The sequence below is a fragment of the Monodon monoceros genome, unplaced genomic scaffold (assembly GCF_005190385.1).
Source record: "Monodon monoceros isolate NGI ecotype Baffin Bay Population unplaced genomic scaffold, NGI_Narwhal_1 Super_Scaffold_2, whole genome shotgun sequence".
In the NCBI taxonomy this organism is placed as follows: domain Eukaryota; kingdom Metazoa; phylum Chordata; class Mammalia; order Artiodactyla; family Monodontidae; genus Monodon; species Monodon monoceros.
This window is the reverse complement of record NW_021703776.1, coordinates 58,928,709-58,954,729: the sequence shown is the minus strand read 5'-3', so window position 1 is coordinate 58,954,729 and position 26,021 is coordinate 58,928,709. Positions and strand designations below refer to the sequence as shown.

Below are 26,021 nucleotides of genomic sequence, written 5' to 3'. Positions count from 1 at the left end.
TTAACCTTAGTTTCCTCTTTAAAGACCTATCAGTCACATATGAGTTTGGAGGGGGACACAAGTCAGCCCATAACATGTTGGGTCCATGACATGGTGTCAAGGCTGTATAACCATCATCCACTTCCCACTACTGGGTGCCTCTGACATTTACCGAAAAGAACTTGGTAACTGTGAACAAGCAACACAGCTTAGTTGCTTGTTCTGCTTCAGGGTCCTCTTAATGCCTCAGTGGGTCTGAGTTCCTTGTTTGTAAAACAGGACACCCCATTTGTCCCTGACTCATTATAACAGTGTGTCAAGGTCAAACGGATGTTAAAATTAGCCCACTTGTTGTCACATAGCATTATCCATAATGAAACATTAATACTGATAATTACTGGCAGACGTTAATACTGGACATTGGAATGCCACACTCCATATTTTAGCTTCCAATTTTATCTCACTGAGGATTAAAGAACTGAGCCCCAAGTGACCTTTTAGTCACTTGGGGCTCAGTTCTTTAATCTGATTAAAGATTAATCAGATTAATTGGATTAATCAGATTAATTAAGATTAATTAATCTTGGTTTTAGTCTCCGTGGGTATGTTTATTCTTAGGGATTTTATGCACTTTGTTGCAATGTTCAAAGGGAGTGTTTCCTTAGACTCTCTGTCAAATTTTTCATAGTTAGTGAATAGGAACCCTAGAGATTATTGTGCATTCATTATGTATCGTGCTTCTTCACAAAATTCATTGATTAGCTCTCGTAGATTTTGGATAGCCTCTTTTGCATTCTCTAAGTATACTATCATGTCATATGCAAAACATTAGAATTTTAATTCTTCCTTTCTGATTTGGATTATTTTCATTTCTTTTTTTTCTCTGGTTGCTGAGGCTAAAAGTTCCAAACCTGTGTTGAATAACTGTGATGAGACAGCAATCTTGTCTTGTTTGTGTTCTTAGAGGAAATGGTTTCAATTTTTCACCCCTGAGGACGATGTTCGCTACGGGTTTGTCATACATGACCTTTAATACGTTGAGTAGGTTCCCCTATGCCAACTTTCTGAGTGGTTTATTATCTTTTTTTTAATCAAAATTGGTGTTGAATTCTGTTGAAATATTTTTCTGAAAATTCAGCTGAAAATTCTCTTGAGGGCCTTAGAATAGTGTTCTATAAATACAGAGAAAATTCTGGGAGGAGCACATCTCTGGTGCAACTTTTAAAATTATTTTTATGTTGACGTCACCACCAGCAGGTGGCCTGGCTGTGTAACATGAGCTTTGCTGTCACCATCGAGCCCCGGGGAGGGTGCGCTCTCATTCACTGAATGTGAATTTCCAGAGCAACACCCAAGGCCAGGCACCACTCTCTGCACCGCTCTTTCCATGGAGGGCAAGGCTGGCGCGATCTCTTTCCTTAGGGAGTTTATCAACAGGCAGTGAAGACAGATGATAAACAAATCATCTGAAGTGTAATGATGTTTAAACTTGGTGAGATGCTTCCCAGACATGAATGTGGCAATGAAATGTGAGCTTTTGTTTTGCAATGACTTCACATGAATTCTAAAGCCAGGGAAATGTGAGTAAAAAGAGCATCCATGTGCACAATAACACTACCAACAACAAACACGTCCATGGTTCTTATTCCCTGCTAAGCACTTGGCATGTATTATTAATTCATTTAGTCTTCACATCAACATGGTGAAGTAGATAGTATTTTAACAGAGAACAAAACCAAGGCACAGAAAGTTTAAGTAATTTGCCCACACAATTTCCAAAAAAGACACACAGGAAGTCTGGCTCAGAAGTCTTAACCACTATGCCTCTAAAAGAAGGGCCACACCAGTCATGTGCAAAGGCTGCTGTAGAAATCAAAATGTGAGAAGGCCATCAGGGCTGCCCCAGCCATCTCTGCCATAACCGCAGCCTCAGAGGCAACGTGGTACAAGGGACAGAATGCAGGTCAAAGAGTCCAAAGACCACCAGCTGGGCGACTCTGAGCAAAGATTTAACTTCTCTGTGCCTCAGATTCTTCCTCTATGAATCGGAGATAAGTACGACAAGCAGACGCTGCCGGTGCCCTGCACGTATCCGCTCAGCCTATCCCAGAGGCTGACTTCACAGTTCCCACACGCGCTAACTGCTTGTTGGTCTCTGCCAGAGGAGCTCCCCAGATGGGAATGCTCGCCCCTGCAGGGCTGCTGGAAGTACTGAAAGGAACAAGAGCCCGTAGATAAACCCGCAGCCCCTTGCCCCTCAGTGGCTCAACTCCAGGCAGGCTCCCCGGTGCCCACCTGCAGGAAGCAGCCTGGTTTCCCGCATATTCTTCACGGCTTTCTTCCCTCCACTCTCTTGCTTCCTCACTCCCTTGCCAGAGCCTCTGGGGATCACCTCCCAAATAAACTACTTTAGGCCCAAACATTTGTCTCCAGTCTACTTTTTTTTTTTTTTTTTTTGCGGTACGCAGGCCTCTCACTGTTGTGGCCTCTCCCATTGCAGAGCACAGGCTCCGGACGCGCAGGCTCAGCGGCCATGGCTCACGGGCCCAGCAGCTCCCCGGCATGTGGGATCTTCCCGGACTGGGGCACGAACCCACATCCCCTGCATTGGCAGGTGGACTCTCAACCACTGCGCCACCAGCGAAGCCCTCCAGTCTACTTTGAGGGAAATCCCAAATTAGACAATGATCTGATCCATCTCAACGAGGGTGTGGAAAGGTCAAATGCGACTCCAGGGGAAGGTGTTTGTTCAATTGTCAAGCTGTTTTGAGTAATAATACACAGGGACTATTTTAATTACTGTGGAAAAGTGTCCATGCCAACAAGTGACTTTGAATGTACTCCCTCTTTTTTTCCAGGTTTGTCCTCCCAACATGAAACTCAGCCATCATCACGGGTCTGTGGCAGAAACCCCAAATATGGGGTAGTGGGCAACTATATTTGGCAACAAAGAGAACCAGAGGTTTGGTGAAATGCATTGATTCCTGAAGTAAAGAAGGTAAGGGGCCTGTCACCTGGAAGATGACAATACACAAAAAGTTACAGTGGGTCCGGGTGGAGGCTGAGGGTTAGTGCTCTGGACATCCAAGCACAGAGTTAGGGAATTGGGTGCTTGGGCGATTCTTGCTGGTCTCGGTTTTCCTGGGGTCCGGGCCTTAAAGTAACACATTCCAGAATGATGTGTCCTAATACAGCTGCCGTATGTCCATTCATTTCGCCTAAGAGCTAAGCCAAGGGTACATGTGCTTTTGTGTGAGTTTACAGTTTTCATCTGGAATCTCACTGGTTCCTTGTATTCTCCCTAGGAGGCTGGTGAGGTGTGGTCATGTCCCTTTTTCTCCCCCTACCTGACCTCCCTCCATCTTGCACCCGAGAATCCAGTCTTTAAAGAGCATGTTTAAACCTTTAGAAGAGCTTTTCTCTTAAGGCGTTACCTAGCAACAATTAAAATAAAACAAAGCAAAAGCAAAATGACATAAAATTAACAGTGGACCCACCTCTCTCCCCTATAGGACTGTCCCAACTGTGCGGCCTGAGAGGTGAAGGGCAGAGAAGTCCAAGGTTACACAGAGGGCATGGGTGAGGCAGATGTGCAGGAAGCTCAGCTCCTGGGGCTCCTGCTTGGAGCCACCTAACCTGCAAGGGCATGTGGCTGGTCCTGCCCACAGACTGCACCCCTATGTGCCCAAGTGCAGCAGGAAGGAACACTGTTGAACTTCACAAAGTTTACTGAGCCTTCCAGGTCAATCATTTGACCGCTGCTCTTATCCAAGCCAAACAGACCAAGTGTGGCCCTGTTACTACTGGAAAATCTATGTGCCTTGAACACAAAACTATATTATTTATGTTAACATAAGTCAGTGGAGGGAGGCCGTGGTCTTGAATGGCCCTGGTGAGGAGAAACAGTCATGGCTTTTTCCAGATGAGGGCCAGGAATAGCTGTATCAATGAAATAATCTGGTCAAAAAAAGGAGGGTGCTGGCCTGAAGGGATGGACCCAAGAAGGGAAAGAGGGGCTGCAGTGTGAGTTTGCATATGCTGAGAAATTATTGGAATTAGGGCAAAGGGAAATTGCCCATCTCTGTCTCTCCATCCCCTTTCTTAGTATCCTCGGGAGGCAGCCTTTCCTGGCACAGAAACTGAAGGCTCCTTGATCAAATCCCACTAAGGTGGATGGAACTGACAAGGCAGGGCCTGGCGTAGCTGGATGTGACCAGGGAGGGTTTAGTGTACTCCTGGAGAGAAGAGTGTGACACCCAGGGAGCCTGTGCTCTGTCCCGGGGTGCAAGGGACAGGGGAGGGGCTGCCACGAACAGAGCTGCATACTTGTCTGTGTCAGGCACTGGGCTGATGTTTTCAAAGTATGTCAATTAATTACTTTATCATCCCATAGAGTATTATTACTTCCATGTCACAGGTGAGGAAACAGGTCTAAAAGGATTTGGCCAGGTTCCAGTACCCACTATGCTTGGATCCAGGTCCATCTGACACAGAAGCCTGTAGCTCTCCCTCACCAGCTCAGGTGTCCTCCCACTGCTCAGGGGCGGCACAGGTGTGCCCACTGGGCACAGTCCTCTCTGCCCCCCTGGAATCACCATTATTATTGGTGGTGACTCTCCACTTTTCCCCACTCTAGGTCTCTGCAGTGATTCTCAAGGTGGGGAAGGAGGGTGACATGCTCCCCAGGGTCCGTCCAAATCTCCGTGGTGGCCTTTGCAGAAGTGAGCAAAGATAGGCCATATTTCTAGTGAGCCTTCTCCTTTAGCAACTGGCTTCCTTTTTTCAAAAAATCCTTTCTATTGGATATAACAGTGTGCTTTCAGTGAGCATTTTTTAGCAATAGTCGTGAATTAATGGCAAAAACCCGCAACTCATTTACCAGCCCTCAGTTGTGTTTGCACAAGGGGCCCCTGAGCTACAGGACCGGGTAGTACTGGGCCCTTTTGCCCTGTGTGCTGAGTCTCCAGCCTCCAGGGGCGGCTGTATTCCTTTGCTGTCATAGATCTGAGCCTCAGCATTATTGTACATTTTTTTTCTTCTAGTCAAACCAGTAATATCTTCCAGAAAATCTGACAGTCTGCAATGCCAAAAGGGCTAAAAAAAATTTGTATTTCACAGTTGTGAGGTTTAAAAAAGTCCCTGGGTGTCTATGATCTGACCTCCTGAGAATAGCTGTTCACCTGCTCAGGAACCCACAAGGGTTTGTTTTGTTTTTGTTTTCTGTTTTAAGCCGTAACACACTTTCCAAGCTATCTCCACGGCCAAAGGTTTTGCCTCAGAGTGGGTTTTAAAGGTCGTTTCCCCTCACCATCCTCAGCAATCCTTCAGCAAACAACCACAAGAGGCATTTAGTTAGAGAGGAAAGAATGCTGAAGGTGAAAATTTTTCCATATCTGGGTGACCTTGGTGTTGAGAAGAGTTGCCGGCTGGGAAAGTTTTGCTTCAATAATTCCCACCATGTCCTCTGTGCTTTGTCTGAGGAGAAAACACCAGCTAGTGGGAGGTGTCCTTGTACCCAGGCAGAGGACAGTACATGCAACAGTTTCACAAACCATTGTTAGTTATCTGGTGTTCGCACTGGGTCTCAAGGTTTATTTAAATAAAAAATAGCAAGGGAGATTGTGACCGCCAGCTTCACAGCTTCCCTGACACTCCGATTCAAAGTCACCTGCAGCAATTCTAAGTCTTAGGAGGAAAAAAAAAAAATCCATAAATCCACTCAGTGATTAGAGATGACACCTCTGCTGGTAGTGGCGCAAAAAACCTTAACATTAATCCCTAGAAAACCAGGAGCCGGATTATGTGGGGGAAGGAGGCAACATAGATAATTTTAAGCAGACATTCTATGCCTACATAGGGCTTAATTTTTTTAAATTAAAAAGCATGTACTATTTGGTCTCAAACTCCATTTGAATCAGTGAAAGCATGCTACATAATTCCCTCCTTGGTTCTGTTAAATCATCTTTATTTTGCATATTTTGAGGTTGTTGATGTCCACTAACATTTTTTATTATGTAACATTAACATAGACAAAAGTTGAGTAGTATAATCAATCCTCATATACCATCATCCAGCTTCAACAATTAGCAACTCACAGCCAATCTTGTTCTCTTTACCCTGATCTGCTTTTCCCCTCCAAATCCCTGCTTATTAAAAAACAGATATGTGGGCTTCCCTGGTGGCGCAGTGGTTGAGAGTCCACCTGCCGATGCAGGGGACACGGGTTCATGCCCTGGTCCGGGAAGATCCCACATGCCGCGGAGCGGCTGGGCCCGTGAGCCATGGCCGCTGAGCCTGCGCGTCCGGAGCCTGTGCTCCGCAACGGGAGAGGCCGCAACAGTGAGAGGCCCGCGAACCGCAAAAAAAAAAACACAACCAAATAAAACAGATATGCAACATTGTATGATATCAAAGAAAAGAGCTCTTAAAAATGTAGCAATATTATTAAATAAAATTAACTATAATTTCTTCATATCAACCAATATCCCATCAGTGTTCAAATTCACCTGGTCTAACAGTAAGGTTTTAAATGAAAGTTTGGACCAGGTAGAGAAAGACCAAGCCATAGCATTTGAATCTCAGCATCCCTGAGCTTCCCCAAAGCCCAAAGAACATCTTTCTTTGCTTTAGATAGGGGCTCAGAGCCAGGTGATCTAGAATTCTTGCACGAGCATCACCATTAAATGGTTCTGATGAACCTAGGGGCAGGACAGGAATAAAGACGCAGATGTAGAGAATGGACTTGAGGACACGGGGAGGGGGAAGTGAGAGAGTAGCATGGACATATATACGCTACCAAATGTAAAATAAATAGCTAGTGGGAAGCAGCTGCATAGCACAGGGAGATCAGCTCCGTGCTTTGTGACCACCTAGAGAGGTGGGATAGGGAGGGTGGGAGGGAGACGCAAGAGGGAGGGGATATGGGGATATATGTTTACACATAGCTGATTCACTTTGTTATACAGCAGAAACTAACACAACATTGTAAAGCAATTATACTCCAATAAAGATACTAAAAAAAACACAAAAAACTTCCAGGCAAACGTGTACGCCTTCCCTAGGCAGCCTCTTGGCCTGCTTGTAAAATGACAAACCAAACAGCAGCTGAGAAAACAGAGCCTCCTCTAAATGTTTAAAATATTTGAATCAGGCTGCCATTTCACTGGAGCGGATCCTAAAGGACACCTGTGGATCCCCATGTACTTCTCCATCACAGCTGTGATCCCACTGCTGAGGGCTCATTACTCCCATCTGTGGTTGACTCCACGTACCTCCCACTGGTACCCCACGGACTCAGGCCACTCAACTCAGGGCGAGCCAGTGAGAGGAGAAAAGGCAAACCACCCAGCTGTTCAGATCATACTACAGGAGCAGGTACTGGCACCCTGGACTTGGAAGCCCTGAAGCCTAGAAGTGATAACTTCTGCCCTCCTATTTGGGGACTATTTTCAGACTGCTGGCCTGACTCCCCACTTTGAAAAACTCGGGCTCCCAGCCTTAATCTTGACTTCTGGTGTCTGACCTCCTGTAGCACTGACTGCAGGAGTCTTTGCCCTCAACTTAGTCCCATATCTGGTTACTTGCCCGGTTGTTTTCTGGTCCCTGGGATAAGAGTAGCTGCCGTTGACTAAGCAGACACTTGGTAAACAGCTGCTTCTCTCGTTATCTTACTAGATTCTCACAACAACCCCATGATTTGTGCATTCAACACATACACGGCGAATGCCTACTACATGCAGGCACTGCTCAGGTGTTGAGGATACACTGAGCAAAACAGACAAAACTCCCTCCCTTCCTGGAACTTCCACACTAGGGCAGAGCCCTAGGAGGCGGTGGTTATTATTCCCATTTGCAGATGGGGAAACTGCGGCTCAGGGTTGCTAGGTAATTTGCTTGACACCATAGAGCTAATAAACGGCACAGCAGGGATTCAGTTTCCGGTCTGTTGGACTTTAAAGCCCACATGCCTTTGTTTTTGTTTTTGAACACACCACACTGCATCATTACGTGATCCCTACTGAAACCGACGGCCTGGTACACTGAGTGCTGAACAGATGGTGACATAGGAACAGACATGCTTTTCACCTTTGTGTTTTAAATACTTTATGTGGTACAGGTGGAATCCTGCTTTCACCAGCACGAAAACACATTCACACTCCCCCACTGTGAACAGACCTTATTCAAATGGGAATCTATTGTTATCATGTACAAGGCGGGTACACTCTGTTGCTTTCCCTGGGTTTTTAAAAAAATGTCTTTATGTAAAGCCAAGGTACAAAGTCTATTAGTCTATTCTCTTAGAAACAATAACGAATTGGAAAGGGGAGGATTGTACCAAAGGACATTTTATGACTTTAGAAATAAAGCCCAGGTGTTAACTTGTGCTATCCCTGAATGTGTTACTTCTGATCTAATATTCTCAGCAAAATGTGAACGTGTTAATGGTGTTCTGACAGGACACAACATAGAATGTGTCTGGCTTTCAGGGCTTAGACAGGTGGAAGATGTAAAGTAGTGGTTGGTTAGTTCACAGTGGGTTTGCTTTGTGAATTACAACATCTTCACTAAACTCACTAGTTCAGGAAATCATGCTAGGTACTGGGTGCCTACTACGTGCCTAGTACTGACCTTGGCACAGAATCCCTGTCTTGGAGTAACTCACTAATTGTTCACTGACCCCAAGATCCTCTCATCCCTCGACTCCTCTGTTTAGGAGAGAACCCAAAGCATTAGCAAGACCTAGTGCCCGATGCTCAGAGAAGTAAGCTTAGGAAGATGAAAGGTGACTAATTCAGAGGACAGGAGGGCTCTTTAAAGGTAAGACTTCAAGGGTCCCGTATGCAGGAAATACATAATGAAGAAGCAATGCAAGGGACAGTGTTCTGGTCGGAATAATCAACTATACTTTCAGCACTTTCTTGACTGAGCCCAGTCTTCCCTGGATTCAGGTTCTAAACTCTTCAGAGGCAGAGACTGGGTAATTGCGTGCAGCAAAAGCTCAGTAAATTAGCATGATGGTTTGGTCAAATTTAAGGACACAGTCTGCAGTCATTGAGCTCAGAGGCACTTATTGTCTTCACTGTGTGCCCTGCACCGTTAGCAGAGAGCCTGTTTTCTTGAGTCCATAAAGAGCCCAGCTGTAAACTAAAGACAAGACAAAACTGAGGGTTTTTTGGCATTGTACCTGCTTCTTTAATGCTGACTCTCTGCTTTTAAACCATGGGTTTTATTCAGAGGGTGTCTTGCAAGATGTTTTTTTTCTATTAAAAAAGGAGAAAAAACCAATAAGCAAGTGAGGGGAAATGGTGGAACCATAAAGAAAAGGAAAGAAAAAAAAAAAGAAAGGAGCAATCTTAGGAGGAGGCTTGGGGATACAGGAAGAAATCTGGGAGCTGTGTCCTAGATGTGAGAAAGGTAAACCATTGATCTCCTGGCTCTTAGATTCAAGGGGTAAGGGTAATCCCCGAGAAGGTCTACAGCAAAGGGCAGCTGGTTTAGTGGTTCAGAACAGGGACTCTGGAGCCATTCTGCCAGCATGCAAACCATGGCTCTGCCAGTTACTAGCTGTGTGATCCAGTGTAAGTCACTTCCCCTCCGTGCCGCAGTTAACTCATCCACGAGAATAACAACAGTACCTGCCTCAAAGGGTTACTGTGAGGATTAATTCAATTATGCGCTAAGCACCTTAGGACAACACAAAGCATACAGTAAGCACTACATAAGTGTTTGATGCTGTGGTCATCAGCGCTGCTTATTCCAGCTGTATATATATTTGGAAGCAGTAGAACACAGAGCAGTAAGGCTCTCAGAGAGCCTGGGGAGGAATCCAGCCTCCACCACTTACTGGCTGTATGACACTGGGCACCTTAGTAACCTCTCTGTGCCTCCGTTTCCTCATCTGTAAAAGGGCACTATCATCCCACCTCACTGGATTGCTGTAAGTATGAATTTAGATAATCCTCGTTAAGCGCCTGGCGCAGTACCTGGTATACAATAGCTGTTCAGTAGATGCCTGTTATTATTATTGTAGATCATTATTATATGATGATCTACAATGATTAATGATTAAATGATTATTCATTCCTTTTTCTTTCTTAAAACCTTTTCTTCTATTTATAAAAGTAATAAATGCTCCATGTAGATATTTGAGAAAATGTGGAATCATACAAACAAGAAAACAGAAATCACACATACGGCCCCCAGATAACCAGCAATGTTATCATTGTATGTGTACTATTTCCTTACTGTCTTGATCTGAGAGCACACAAACGAGCAGTACACAGAGTTTTGTTTTACAGAGTTGGGACCACATTATCCATACGTAGCCTGCTTTTTCCACTTCATGTTACCTGTCTTTTCATTAAGCATCTTAGGAAACATGACCTTTTCTAGCTGCCAATACCCCACTGCAAGGATATGCTCGTGCTCCCAAGATCCCAACACCCCTCATCCCTCGCTTGCAGCTTTCTCGAGCGGATCAGGGCTGGATATCTGATTGCCAGCAACAACCCGATGTTGGTAATTTTTTCTCTTTTATGGCAAGAAAGGAAAGAGCAGTCTGGGGGAAGGGGTACATAGCCCCAAAGAGCCCAGTCTCCAAATCAACGTGGCCCTCCTCAGTATAACCGTGCATGTATGAAAAGACAACCCTGGGTAGGGGAAGTGGTTCACTGGCAGTTTTTCTAGGAATTGTTAGTTACACTGTAATTGTAAAAGATTTCAAAGGCAAAGAGCCAGCAGATTCCAGAGTAAAATTAAGCTCCAGATAGTAACTGCGGCTACCGAGATGGCTGAGGCTTTCAAGGGCTGCCCTTTGGCCTCCTGGCCCATGGCAGCTTCCTGCCATATCCCTCGGCTCAGACGCTGTGTGAACGGCTTAGGCTCCTGGGCTCCTATGAAATTTGATAAAGGCCTTTAACAAGCGCTCGCAGGCTTTTCTTGCCAAGTTCCAGGCGTTCTGAGTGCACAATTGCTGCCCCTAGCACACCACTGCAAGCTTCCCCTTTTTTTCCTGCCATCCCTCCTACCTGACAGCTGTGAAAAAGAAACACATTTAAATATCGTGCTGAATGGCCCTGTGGAAGTATGAGTGGCAGGTCCTGACACACCTCTCTTGCAAACCAAGTAAATCTGCTGCAGACTGCCTCGTTTTTTCACTGAAGCCCTGTTACTGCTTGCAGGTACAAACCGGCAGAGGAGAAAGGGAGGATCTCGTTCTTAAAATTACTTGAAGACAAACGTGCACTTTTGCAAACTGTTTGAAGCAAGGACCAAATGTCAACTTAATACTCTCCTAATAGCTTGGCCTAATGCAAAAGGCTTTTCCTTGTCCCAGTGGCCACTGTCAACCCTGGGTAAACGTCCCCAATCCCTCATTAGTGACACTAATCAAAGCACCAGAATGTCAGGAGAATCGAAGTGAGTGACAGTATTTAAGATTTTTTAAGCCTCTCATTCTTCTAAATGCACCAGTCAACATGCAAATTACCGTTTCCAGAATATAGGGTAATAGGGAATTCTACTGAGCCCCCTTCCACCTACGGCCCCCTACCCCTGCCTTTTTTTTTTTTTAACCACAGCAAACGCAAAACTCCAAAAGATGCTCTTATGGGGCTTCAGATACCACTTCATTTTCCACATTTCTTTCACAGATTGACATGTTTTTTATACCACATGAGCTCCTGCATCCTAGAGATGGTGGAAAAACCTCCCCATGTAAGCCTCAGCTGGTATTTCCTGACACTGGGAAGTCTACCTCACCCATGAATCATGCAATCGTTACACTGCAAGGAGAAAAATCATCTCACTGAGTTTCCTGAATGCAAACAAAGACTCTGGCAAAGAGTAACGAGGGAACAGAACAGTGAGGGGCCACAATATGCTTCTCATTGTAATTTCCCTCCAGCACTTTATTAAATGTTACCCCTGGAACAGGCAGGCAGAGGAGTACCTGGATCGATGGTGTCTCTCTACTTAGAGTTTTGCTTATCATGGAAAATAAATGATTATCAAGCCAGTTTTCCTTTTGCTTTTAAATAATAAGACACAGGCCTCCCCTAGGAGTACTGTTGCCTCCTTGGGATATTTAAGCTTGAACAGCAACATTAAAAAATAATGCTATAAAACTTTACAAATCTTCTTTTAGGCTTTGCCTAGGCAACCCAACTCCAAAGTGTTTATCATCTGGTCAGAGACCCATATAGTCCCTTCCTCTTTTGTAGACAATGTTACACAATTGGGGCAAAAAAGAAGAGAAATCACAGGCCCTCAAGGAGTTCCTTCTCACGTCTTGGACACTACCAAGGGGCCAAAGAAGATTTGAAAACAAAAGCTCAGTAAAAATTTTGCTGCGTTTCAAAAATCAAATCCATTGTATTTTCTTTAGATTTTTTTAAAAAGTTACATCGTGTAACCAAAGCAACAATAATTTCATTATAAGTGGACCAATGTACCATGTGGGCAATTTTTATATGGTTTCTGGATTTCAAAGGGATGAGACAAAGGAGTAGTGCTCAAAAGACAGGGAAATAGGGGCAAGAAAAGAAGGGAAACTAGATGACGAGGGCTGTCTGGCTTTCACTCAGAGCCTGCTTCAGAACTTCAGCAAGGCCCATCAGCCCTTTTCTTGGTTCCAAAGGATGCACATCAGGGAGAGAAGGAGACAAGGAATGGGAGGGGCAGGAAGGGGAAAGGTGAGATGTTAGGAGGGAAAAATCAAAAAACTTTTGGCCTTGGTCTAATCCCCAGATCTTCCAGAGCTAAGGTGAAGCGTGATCAGACATATCACACAAAATGCCCCCTCCTTGCAAAGATTACACATAATAAAATCTGCCATGCTGGTCCATAAGCGTAGATGTTTAAAGTTCTGAACACTGCTTATGAAGAGTTTAACTCCATTTCCTAATGCTGTTTACACAGATATTCATTCAGTCATGCATGCATCCATCCATTCATTCAATGAGTAGCTATTGTGAGCCAGGCACTAGGGACAGAAGACCACAAAACAGAAAATGTGGACCCCAGTCAAATAAAAACTAACTGAAAAACTGATAACTGCTATGAAGGAGGGGTTTAAAAGTATGTTATGAATGCCAGTGTGGGGTGTGAGGAAATGATGCTTCAAGGAAGGGGCATCTGGGCTGAGCTGAGCAGAAAGAGCTTTCCAAGCAGAAGGAACAGACATGCTAAAGTCCTGAAGTAGAAGACATGGGGAGAGGGGAACCATATGAGGTCTGAGAGGTAGGCAGGGGCCGGGTCATGCAAGTGGAGCAGCCCACAGTTAAGAGGGGGATGGGAAGCCCTTGAAAAGTGATGGGGAAGGGGACATGATCTGATGCAAGTGTACCAAGATCACTGGCTGCTGGTGACAAAAGGAAGGCTGAATGAAGCCAGCTATCCTGTAGGACACGTTGGCAAAACTTCTTCCGTAAAGGGCCAGATAGTAAGTATTTTAGGCCTTGTGGGCCAAGAGGCAAAATCATGGATGTTCTGTAAGTACGATATAGCAAAAAAGAAAACAAATTTCCACAAAATTTTTATTGATGAAATTCAAAACAAAATAATAATAATTGAATATAATTTTTAAAACACAGGTCAACTAGTGAGATGAAAAGAATTCTTCTTTGGGGGGAGACAAGTTGTTTAATTGGTGCTCTGTCACTGTAACATAAAAGCAGCCAGAGACAATATGCAAATGAATAAGCATTGCTGTCGTCCAATAAACTTTGTTTATGGACTAAAATTTGAATTTCATATATTTTTCATATGCACAAAATATTATTTTTCTTTTGATTGTTTTCAATCACTTGAAAATGTAAAAACCATTCTTAGCTCGAGGGCTGTACCAAAACTGGACCGTGGGCTCTGCTCTAGTTTGCCAACCTCTGTCGTAGAAGGTCCCACATTCTGGATGTGCCTAGTTGCTTGCTCAAAGAACACTAATTTTTGGCAGGTCACTGCAGGGTGATGCTATGTATTTCTTGTTGCATCACAGCAAAAGGCTGTGTAAAGGTCATTCTATGACAGGCGACACTTTGGTCCCTGGTAAAGGTACATTTTCCCCTTTGTAATTAGAAGTAATCTGTGGGTGACACTTGGGATCCTGTGAACATCCTGTTCTCCAAAACATTTCCCTAAGTTGTTTTAGATTTCATGAATGATCCTTGCCTGAATCAATTATTATACTGGGAGTTACAAAATAATTTTGATATGATTTTCAGTGCTACCTAGAATACTGTTTTGTGGATTACATTATCATTTTTTATTGAATCTTCTGGTTTTAAATATTTAGATTGTTTCCTTTCTTTTTTTTTTTTTTGGTTGCTATCACAATAATGCTCTCACTAATAATCTATAGCTAAATATTTCTGTACACTATGATGAGTTACTGAAAGGAAATTACTTGAAGTGAAACTAGGTCATTGAGTACAACCACTTTTTAAAGGGACTTAATCCATATTAACAAATTGTGTTTTAGGGGATTATACCAGTATTTGCTCCTATTAAGAGGTATAAGTGCCTGGTATAATAAATGACTATATAGGTCACCTGGAAAATAAGTGTTAGAACCAAAAGAACCTAAAGCCCATCCACCATGCCACAGACTTCTTAAATCAAATCATCCAACCTTGTGTACGGTGGGGGTGGGTAAATGGGAAGGGGGCAATGGATGTGCCTGTAGCAGTAAATAAATAAATCAACCACTAAAAAAAATGTTATAAGTGCCTGGTTCCTAACACTCCAGGCAACATTTAAAAAGTACCACCACCAAACTGATAGATGAAAATGATTTCTCATTATTTTAATTTGTGTTTATTCAATTATAGTGAGGTTGAAACATTTGTATTTCTTCTGCCTGGTCATATCTTGGGCCCATTTTCTACTCATCCTTTCCATATTGATCCCTAAGATCTCTTTATATGCTCAGGTTGTTCATTCTTTGCCTATAATATGCACTGTAAATATTTTTCCCAGATTGTAGAAAAATGTGTCTTAAAAAAATATTAAAGGACTTCCCTGGTGGTGCAGTTGTTAAGAATCCGCCTGCCAAGGCAGGGGACATGGGTTCAAGCCCTGGTCCAGGAAGATCCCACGTGTTGCGGAGCAACTAAACCCCACGAGCCACAACCACTGAGCCCATGTGCCACAACTACTGAAGCCCACATGCCTAGAGCCCATGCTCCACAACAAAGAGAAGCCACCGCAATGAGAAGCCCGCGCACCACAACGAAGAGTAGCCCTCGCTCGCCACAACCAGAGAAAGCCCGCACGCAGCAATGAAGACCCAATGCAGCCAAAAATAAATAAATGAATAAATTTATAAAAAAGAATAAATTAAAATTTACATGGTTATTTTCCTCCTAAATTGATGAGTTCCTCCATGAGATAGGTAGCAAAAAAAAAAAAAAAAAATTTAGGAATGGGAGAGGGAATGCAAGAATTATCCAAATGCAGAATCATTTTTGTTTATTATGAACTTAAGCATATTAAAAGAAAAAGACTCCCTAATGAAATTTAAAATTTTATTATCAGCATTCAAAATTCTTTTCTGGTCTTTCCTATTTATTACATATATAGCTGATTTCATGATGCACAAAACGTGCATTGTTTTTAATTCATCATTCCATATCTACTTTCCATTACCAGCACAGTTATAAATGTAATTTTTAATTAACACTTTAACATAATGCAATTTTTAATTAACAGCATGACAGTACAGTTCATTTAGTTCTCATAAACCGTTTAAGATCTAATTTTTCTCTAGAATAAATAGCGTTGCTGTGCACATACTGTACAAATTCTTTTTTGGTTCCTTTAGGGTTAAATTCTTAAGTCAGTCTCAAAAATAAAACTACTTGATTACCAGGGGAAAAAGTGATATATTCAGGCTTATTGTTTTTTGTCAGAGAACACTCCGGAAAGACTCATTCAACATTTGTTGAGTCCCAGGTATGTCACCAGCAATGTTTAAAAGAGTTTATTTCCCCAAGTCCCCAACAATATGGGTTTTGATAAGTTTATTTATTCTGGCTAAGTTTATGGGCATACTGTGGTATTGGGAGTTACTCTAAGTTGTGCTTCTTCAGGCCCAGCAAGTCTGTGTGAGACCCACATTATAGTTTCATGTATGCTTCTTTCACTTATAAACTGTTCATCTCCATGCCTTCTTTGTGTCAAATTCGGCAGTGGAAATTCAGTGCTGATTCCTATTCTTTCTATATATTGGCCAGAGAGCTTTCAGGTGGAACTCACATCACGTGCTTTCCTTCCACTCTCTTCAAGGGCAAGGGCCAAGTTTCAGGAAGGTGTATGCCCCAGCGCTTCAGAAACGGTCAGTGTGCCACGTTAATGTCATGGAGGTGACATATGACCTCAAGCATACCCTCGTTCTCACCAAGGCTGGTGACCGTGCAGCAGGGCCTCAGACCCTCCTTTCATAACCTATACTCCCGCGGTCATGTCATCCACGCATCTGTGGAGAGGTGTGCACCCTGGCGGCAGGATAGCGGGTAAGGCTCTATTCCTGGCCCCAAGTGTCAGTGGTGTTAAGGGTGAGAAGCCCTGTCCTAAAACAAAATAACCACTCTCTGGGCCTCTCCTAAGCCCAAACCAAACTATTAAACCAAGAGAGACAACGCAAAGCGAAATAGACTGAATTCAGTCTTGTGTAGATAGGGAGATTTCATTTAGAGATTTATATTTTGTTGTGCATTTCATATGACACTCCTCTTACTTGGTCCCAGAACCTGGCAACTGAAGCCCAAGCTACTGTTAGCACCATCCAGATCACACACTGGAACTTGACTCTGAGCACACGCCTCCTTGGCTATGCACTTCAGCGTGGCCTCCCCTCTGAGGTTTCCCGTGAGATGGAAGAGTCGATTAGGGAGACTCTGGGAAGCCTGTATCGAGCAGCAGGAATTAGAAGAGAAATCACGTAGACGACGCTGAGGTAGAGGGTAGGAGCTGCCACAGAACGGGAAGGGAAATACCTGGCCAGGCTGGTTTGGCATTAGACCCTGGAGCCGTAGAGCCAGCTACCAAAGATGCCACCTGCCATAGCGGAGCTGGGTGGTGGCTGATTCTGAACATTTAAAACCTGCTCAAGTGTATTCAAGTAAACCAGACTGAAAAAGAAAAACCCAGGTCTTACCGGGGGCGCTGATGGGGGGGGAGGCGGAGGCAGAGGTGGCAGTGGCGGTGGCAGTGGCATATGTCACAGCGTGGGTGTTTCTTTCTTAGGAATGGTCCCAGGAGAATGGTCTCTGCTCTGGAAAGGAGAAAAGGGTGAGTTTAAACTTGGATGTCTTTATTCACGCACAGGTAATACACGTCATGCAGGCATGCAAATGTTATAGGTAGTTTCATTCCTTCACTTCCCCGCTCATTCATTCATTCTTTCTTCTTTCAATAAATACTGAGTGCCCACTGTGAGGCAGGCATTGTGTCAAGTGCTGGAGACTGAAAGAAATAGCTAGATTTTAGAAAGAATTAGGTGACAAAACGGATAAAATTTAGCTATTTATGTCTCAGTATAAACAGAGCATATTAATAAATAGCAACACTTCACTCCATAATGAGTACTGCAAATAACAGATTCTACCTCTTTAAGCATTAAACTTTTATCATTTTGGATGCAATTTAAAAATATTCTGCACATACCCCCATTTTCCTAAGCAGAGCAAATGGAATGAAATTTAACCTTTTCTGAATGTGGCAGGCTCAGCGGTTACTCATGTTGCCAGCCTCCAGCCAGGCTTATACGGGCATTAGCTATCTTCCTGCTTCCTTCTCTGCTGTCACTCTTAACTTTGCCTGCTGTTTGTCTGTTGTTGTTTCTATACAGTCGTCTGCGTGGGGTCATGACACTTCTCAGCAAAGACTTTATATCTGGTATTTGCTACACGGAGGGCTTTGGGGCATGCTTCTGCAAAAATGGTTATGTCCCAAAGAGTTAATATTGTAGGATGTCTGATCTCCAGATAAATATGGCATTGCTCTGTAGAGTGTGTGTTTGCATGCATAGGTTTGAATATGGATTTGTGTTTTCAAATCTATATCAAGACACACTGCAAAGACTTAAAACCTATACTGCAGAAAATCCCCAACAGTTTACAAAAATGAGGAAAACCTAGAGAATCTAAAAACAATTTAAGCAGAAACAGAAATAAACCTCAGGCTTAGGCAAGGGTAATTTTGTGTTCTTTCTGTCCTTCTAGTCACTGGAAAGCTCGAGCAAGTCCTGTACCTCTGTTTCTTCAATGCTAAAATCCTACCTGCTTTGTATTATTCAATTTTTTCTTTAACTGTACGAAAGGCCTTTACTGTTTGCCACAGGAGGTGGAAGAGGAGGGGATATGACAGCTCTGGCTCCTGGGGCAGCTCCATAGACTCAGTTGCTGCCCTCCTGTATTATTCTGTGTTAATATTCTTTTTTCCTAGAGGCAAAAAGCAATTATGTAACGTGGTACTTTATTCTTAACACAGTCCACTGGATTTTGTTTGCTTAATATATACTAGTTTTCTTTACCTTTTAAAATAGTGGCTATATGTGGCAGGCTAATCACATTAATTTCCACAACAATCCTCTAAGGTCGGTAGTTTATTCCCAACTTTATAAGTAGGGAAAATGACATGCTGAGACACTAAGTAGTTTACCCAAAGTCATACACAGCTGGTAACTGGTAGACCTGGAATTGGAACCCAGCCAGGCTTATCAGGCTCTCACGTCCAGGCTCTTTTCAACGTGATTGTTTTTTTTAAATTATGGCAAAATATACATAACATAAAATTTATCATTTTAACAATTTTAAAGTATGCAATTCAGTGGTATCAAGTACAGTCATCACCACTATCCATTCCCAGAACTTTTTTTTATCATTCCAAACAGAAACTCTGTACCCATTAAACAATAATTCCCCATTCCTACTCCCTCCAAACCCTGGTAACCCCTGCTCTACTTTCTGTTACTGTGAATTTGCTTATTCTAGGTACTTTAAATAAGTGGAATCATACAATATTTGTCCTTTAGTATCTGACTTATTACTCTTAACATAATGTCTTCAAAGTTTATTCATGTTGTAGCATGTACCAGAATTTCATTCCTCATTACTCAATTATATGTATATGCTACATTTTGTTTATCCATTCATCTGTCGATGGACACTTGGGTTGTTTCTACCTTTTGGGTATCTTGACTAATGCTACTATGAACACTGGTGTACAAATATCTCTTCAAGACCTTGCTTTCAATTCGTTTGGACATATACCTAGGAATGGAATTGCTGGATCACACAGTACTGGCCTGTTTTAGAATCCCCTAAAATGGTACAGACATTTTGAATGGTATAAAATATATGTATAAGTTCAATTCTGGGGAGAAAGAGTCCATGATAGTTTTCTTAAGAGTTCCAAAGAGGTGCATGAGCTGATCATTATAGAAGACCACAATTGTCCTATAGAGTATTCTCCTGAAAGAAGGGGCTTGATAATTACTATGTCACTGCCTCTTTCCTTGATAGTAAAACTAGGACAGAAAGACTGAAAAAAAAAATACTCATCAGAGTCCACAGCATAAAACTATAGTAGAATTGGGCAGAGATCCCAGAGGACAGTAAATACTTCTTCCAGGGAGCATCAATATTATTTTATTACATAATCTAATACACACAGTAACATAGGGTCAGACAAAGTTGGCATTTTACTGGCTGAATGCTAAAGCAAGTTGGATGTGAGACCACAAATTACTTGAAACAAATATAAATGATCAGTTGTTTGTATTTTAACACTTTCTTTCATAGAAGGTGTTGGGTATATTCTTTACATGATCCTTAATTCAGTGGCAAAATAATTTCAGTCAAAAATTTACAGGAGGGAATAAAGTGTTGGCTGAAGTATTAACAGAACAAGAGAAAATATGGTCTCATTATATAAGGATTTTATCTTTTAACTAAGACACATGAGAGCAGACAGACTTGCTTCCCTTGGTGCAGAATGGTAATGGGTTCAGAAGAGTAACTCACAAAACTTAAATGTCTCTTACCTAAGGGTTTTTCCATTTATCCAAAGAAAAATGACTGTAGGAAGTAATTTTAAGGAGAATTGTGGCACAACTATTCATGTAACCCCTCAGCACACAGATTATATTTTCCAGCCTCCTTTACAGTTAGGTGTGACCATGTGACTAAGCTCTGGCCAACAGAATGAAGACAGAAGTGACATGCTCTATCTCCAGGCTGGCCCATAAAGACTTTCCATCCACTACTTTTCTGTCTTCCTCCATCCACTGGCTGGAAGCAAAGGTTCTACTGTGGGCAGAGCCATGGATGTAATGAGTCTGGGTCCCTGACTCTCCATTTTAAGGCCATCTGCCAAACACCTGATTAGACTTTACGTTCATGAAAAATAAACTTCTGTGTTAAGCCATGGAGAGTTTGGAGTTAATTTGTTAGAGCCACTAATATTTAACCAACCTAATATGGAACTAAATTGAATAGAACTGATTCTCCTTTTCTTTTTTCAAATTTTTAAAAAATTTTATTGGAGTATAGTTGATTTACAATGTTGTGTTAGTTTCAGATGTACAGCAAATGAATCAGTTATACAAATACATATATCCACTCTTTTTTAGATTCTTTTCCCATATAGGCCATTACAGAGTATTGAGTAAAGTTCCCTGTGCTATTAGGTAGGTCCTTATTAGTTATCTATTTTATATATAGTAGTGTGTATATGTCAATCCCAATCTTCCAATTTATCCCTCCCCCCCTTACCCCCTGGTAACCATAAGTTTAGAGCTGATTTTCATTATTCATGGTAGCTAAGTTCTTTACAGTTGCCATGAACACCGACTTAGCAAATACCTGCACCATTGCTCCTAGGAGAGACAAAGGGTTAGGCCCATGTGAGCCTCTGGTCACCAGATTTTTGCCAGCTGATTAATATATAACTTTGTTTTATATATTAGTGTTTCTGATTAAAGATACTATGTTTAATAGATTGTTGATTCATTCATATTATAACTCATGCCTGAACAAAGCTTATCTAACATATATATTTTCTCCATAAGGCAAATCACAGCCTTCCTGTGTTCAAGAACACTGGGCAGCACTACAGCACTATACCTGGGAGGGGGGCGGGGGCACAGAAGCGAAATCACCAACAATAAGCACAGTAATTTGAAAAACATGGCACTAAATAGAATATGAAACGGACACTTGTTTACAGTGTGAGAGCTGGAAGGAGAAGGCAGAGTGCTGCTCGTTCAGCCTCAGCTGGGAACGTGTGCATGACGCGACTCGAGCTTTCCCCCGCTGTGCATGTCTGTGAATAACCATGAAGTCACCTCCGACTACTGACTTTGGGGTTACAAATAAAGTTTAGAGGGTAGGTGATTAGCAAACTGTGGAATCCATGAATAACGGGGATGGACGGTATAACTTTTTGAACCCCCTAAGTACATATAATATAGTGTTTTATTTAATTCTCTCAACAACTCGATGGTAGATGCTGACATTTCCATAGTAGGGATAAACCAAATTTTGTCTCAGAGAGGTTATGTAGTTTCTGCTAAGTTTCAGCAGGAGTACCAGAGCTGCATAAAAGCCCTGGCCTTTCTGATCCAAAACCTCATTTCTTTGTTTTACTAACTTGGTATAATTCAGATCATATTACTTATCTACTTCCATTTTGCAAAGTATTTTAGAGACCCTCGAGTGAAAAGGACCTCCTACAGGTAAGTATCGATATAATTCTTCCATGTGCTCCCCCTAACCTCAGCATCCTTTGCTCTCCATCTAGTTTTATCCTTACAAATCTGAGAGTGACCATGTGCCACTGGGCTTCTGTCTTGCTGAAATCTCAGGAATGATTTTTCAAACTCCAGGATGAAAGCATATTTTTATACTTAGTACTTGATGGCTGTGAAGGCTTTTTCTTGACAGATACAGTAATTAAGCAATTATCTAGAGAAGTATTTGTTAAAATCTGACAGTTAAGAATGCAGGGCTCCAGGAAGTCACAGGCTGTACCCATGAGCTCTTTGATGCTTTGTGCTCTCCCGTACATTTAAAAATGTCATTTTGCTCTGCAGTGTATTAAAAAATGCTTAGGATAAAAAAAGCCAGATTCTCAAAGGCTTTTATATTTTCTCCCAACTCATGAAATAACTCTGAAAACCAGCATCGAGATGCAGGTTTTCAAACACCATTAGAGGGGAGGGTGGCAAGATACTCAAACACCATTAGAGGGGAGGGTGGCAAGAGGAACAGAACTAACACTGTTTCCACGTGAGACCCCGAATGTGGGGGACAGTGCTGGTCTCACAGTCAGACTTGGGTTCTACTTCTGCCGCTGCTTTTCCCCAGCTGTGTGGCCTTAGTCTAGTTACTTAACCTAAGTGAGTCTCACTTTCTTTATTTGTAAAACCGCTACCATGCTTAACTCTTAGTTTGTTATCAGAATTAAAACAAAGACTGTAGATGAAGAACGTAATACAGGTCCTGACACAAAGCAGACACTTAATTGAAGCTGTATTTATCATCATCATACCATCATCCTCTCCACAGCCACAAGTAACTATAAGAAAGGGTGGGGCTTCCCTGGTGGCGCAGTGGTTGAGAGTCCGCCTGCCGATGCAGGGGACATGGGTTCGTGCCCCGGTCTGGGAAGATCCCACGTGCCACGGCGCGGCTGGGCCCGTGAGCCATGGCCGCTGAGCCTGCGCGTCCGGAGCCTGTGCTCCGCAACGGGAGAGGCCACAGCAGTGACAGGCCCGCGTACCGCAAAAAAAAACCCCAAAAAACAAACAGTTAAATATGCTGAGCTTTGTGAGTTATTTCAGAGAGAAATAATTCATGGTCAACAATTTTACACACTAGTTGCTCTTGTCATCATCACTTTTCTCCCCTAAGTATAGTTTGTCAGATCACAGCTGTTCACAAACAGAAAATGTGCCTATTTTTAAAATATAAGCTACTATTTGACAAAAGCATCTTTTGCTGGTTCTAAAAATACATTTGAATAGGAATCTGAAAATAAGCTTCTCTGGGCACTCATAACTCTTTATGGTCTTGTTTTTGTTGTTGTTTTGTTTTGTTTTTACACCTTTATTGGAGTATAATTGCTTTACAATGGTGTGTTAGTTTCTACTTTATAACAAAGTGAATCAGTTATACATATAGATATGTTCCCATATCTCTGCCCTCTTGCATCTCCCTCCCTACCACCCTCCCTAACTCACCCCTCTAGGTGGTCACAAAGCACCGAGCTGATCTCCCTGTGCTATGCAGCTGCTTCCCACTAGCTATCTATTTTACGTTTGGTAGTGTATACATGTCCATGCCACTCTCTCACTTTGTCACAGCTTACCCTTCCCCCTCCCCATATCCTCAAGTCCATTCTCTAGTAGGTCTGTGTCTTTATTCCCGTCTTACCACTAGGTTCTTCATGACATTTTTGTTTTTTTTTCTTAGATTCCATATATATGTGTTAGCATACGTTATTTGTCTTTCTCTTTCTGACTTACTTCACTCTGTATGACACTGTCCTACTGAGTCCCTTGTTTCTTTGCCTATGAAGTCAGGAAAAGAGAAGAGAGATTTCTCACCTCTGCACTAATGCGGGCAAATGAACCCCGTGAGGCGGTCCATTTCTCACACTGTGGTTTCAGCAGGGTCCTGCCACTCTATCAATCAGTCATTTATTTATCAAAGGTGCCCTGCAGCCAGGAAGTCACAACCCAAGAGCCCATGAGCACATAAGGCACACATCAAAATGTTCTCGAAAAACATGTGGTAAAGTTGCCAAAGCTATAAGTAAAACAATAAAGGAATTTTTTAAAAGCCTTCTTTCCAGGTTATGGTGAAAATGATGTACGAGTGGTCACTTTCTCTTGTCACTTCCTCATTGTTTCAGAGCAAATTCTCTGGGCACAGTCCTCTCCTGGGACTTCCCACCTGTAAGCTCTCATGCCCACCCCCCCACCAACCACCTCGTTAAGTGAAGACCATCCTCTTATTGGCCAAATGGAAGTTGCTGCTCTCACTCTCCTCAACGGTACAAAATTCCTGGAATATTTAGCTTTTTGGGGTAGGTGGGGCATGTCGATCTGAGTAAGCAAGGAAGCAGGGGATAAGGTAGGGGGAAATAAAAAGCACAGGATAAAAAAGTCTTTGAACATTTGTGTTCTAGATTATAGTACAGTAAGTTAGCCCTGATACAGCCCTTGCAATGTGTCAGGCACTATCCTTAGAACTTTTCATATATGAACGTATTTAAGCCCCACAATATCCCAATCAGATAGATACTATTATCGCCATTCTTCAGATGAGGAAACCAAGGCCCACTGAGGTTAAGAAACTTGCCCAAAGTCACACAGTGAATTACTGGAGGAGCAGGCATTCAAACGTGGGGTGTCTGGCTCCAGAGTCCATGCTCTTAAGCACCATGTTAACTTAAGTCACTTGTAAACATACAACTTTTTATAGTTTTTGTCACATCCACACACCACCTGAACTTACTTTAAAATTGTTTATTTTGCGAAAGAAACTTTAAATTATTACCATAAATGGAAAACCAATATTATTTGCCATAAGTAGATGGTAATAATAAAAATCAACTTAACAATTATTAAAATAAAATGTTCATCTAGGTACCATCTAAACTCATTTCAGGTTTCCATAGTGATACTTAAACCTTCGTGCTTTGGGGAACAGTGATCTAGAGCAGTGTTTCCCCAATTTTAATGGAGGATGAATCACCCAAGGGGTCCTATTAAAATGCAGATTCTGATTCAGTAGCTCTAGGGTGGAGCCTGAGATCCTGCATTTCTAACAAGCTCCTGGGCGAGGCCAACACTGTTGGTCTGAATCCATACCTTGAGTACCTCTAGAATGTGGAAGCTTGTAAGAAAGGCACAGTCTCCACCCCAGACCTACTGAATCAGAATCTTTGGGAGTCTCTTGTCAGCAAGTGATTTTTGTGCCCACTGAAGTTTGAAAAGCCCTGCTCTAGAACAACCAGGATGATGAAATGCCCTGCCCCATACAGTCGGAAGTTGTGTCCTCTACTGAGAAGGTTCTTTTTTCTGTAGATCCGTTTAATTTCAGTAGTCTGGGTCCATGAAAATGGCACACTGTACTTAGGACTGGAATTGACACACAAGGGAAACAGAAACTGAGCTGAGTGCCCATGAGCTGCGTGCCCATTCACCTCTCCCACAGGTGACATGAAGGGTTTCCCACACCTGAGATACACCAGCCTTGACAGCAGCTCCTGAAGTTGAATCTGCTCAGGCCTGACCAGATATGATAATTAATTATCTGCTGAAATGCTTAAAGGATTTATGAAGATTGTCCATGTGTGTTCTAAAACCAAGATACACTTTAACCACAATCTAATACGGAAGCCACTAAGTCACACCTACAATAAGCTCAGAAATTGGTTTCCTTTTATAAGACTCCTATTGAAATGCAAATTTTTTCCCAGATCATTGAATTCATTATAATATTTGAACAGTATTAGGTGAAAAAATATAAATAGTGATATTGATAATATTTATCATTGACGCAAGCATTTTAATTATGGACTTCCCTGGTTGTCCAGTGGTAAAGAATGCACCTTACAATGCAGGGGATGCGGGTTCAATCCCTGGTCAGGGAACTAAGATCCCACATGCTGTGGGGGAACTAAGCCAGCGCACCACAACTACTGGGTTCACGCGCCTCAACTAGAGAGCCCACGTGCCCTGGAACCTGTGTGCCACAACTAAAGAGAAGACCATGCAATGCAACGAAAGATCCCTCATGCCACAACAAAGATCCTGCATGCTGCAACTAAGACCCAACGCAGTCAAAAGTAAATAAAAATAAAATAAATTATGGCTAAATGCCATAAAAATCGTTGTGTGTGTGTTTCCCAAGAGTTAAAGGAGAAAATATTGATTTCCTGTCTTTTTTTTTCTGCCTTTGAATTAGCTAAAAGAAGAACGAGGCTTATTAAAAAGATATGATTAAAAAAAAAAGACATGATGGGGGACCTCCCTG

The 26,021-nt window shown here is 42.5% G+C and overlaps 1 protein-coding gene across 5 annotated transcripts in view; it reads right to left on the bottom strand.

Annotated features, from left to right (window-relative positions):
• WIPF3 (WAS/WASL interacting protein family member 3) overlaps nucleotides 1–26,021 on the bottom strand; it is a 96,254-nt gene that overhangs the window by 55,165 nt on the left and 15,068 nt on the right. For all 5 annotated transcript variants that reach the window (XR_003795243.1, XR_003795241.1, XR_003795242.1 and 2 more), the window contains exon 2: nucleotides 17,132–17,248. Coding sequence is in view for 2 of the 5 variants with exons in the window: in XM_029233688.1 (XP_029089521.1) it covers nucleotides 17,132–17,191 (60 nt within the window). In the remaining 3 variants the exon portion in view is untranslated. The remainder of the gene's footprint in view (nucleotides 1–17,131; nucleotides 17,249–26,021) is intronic.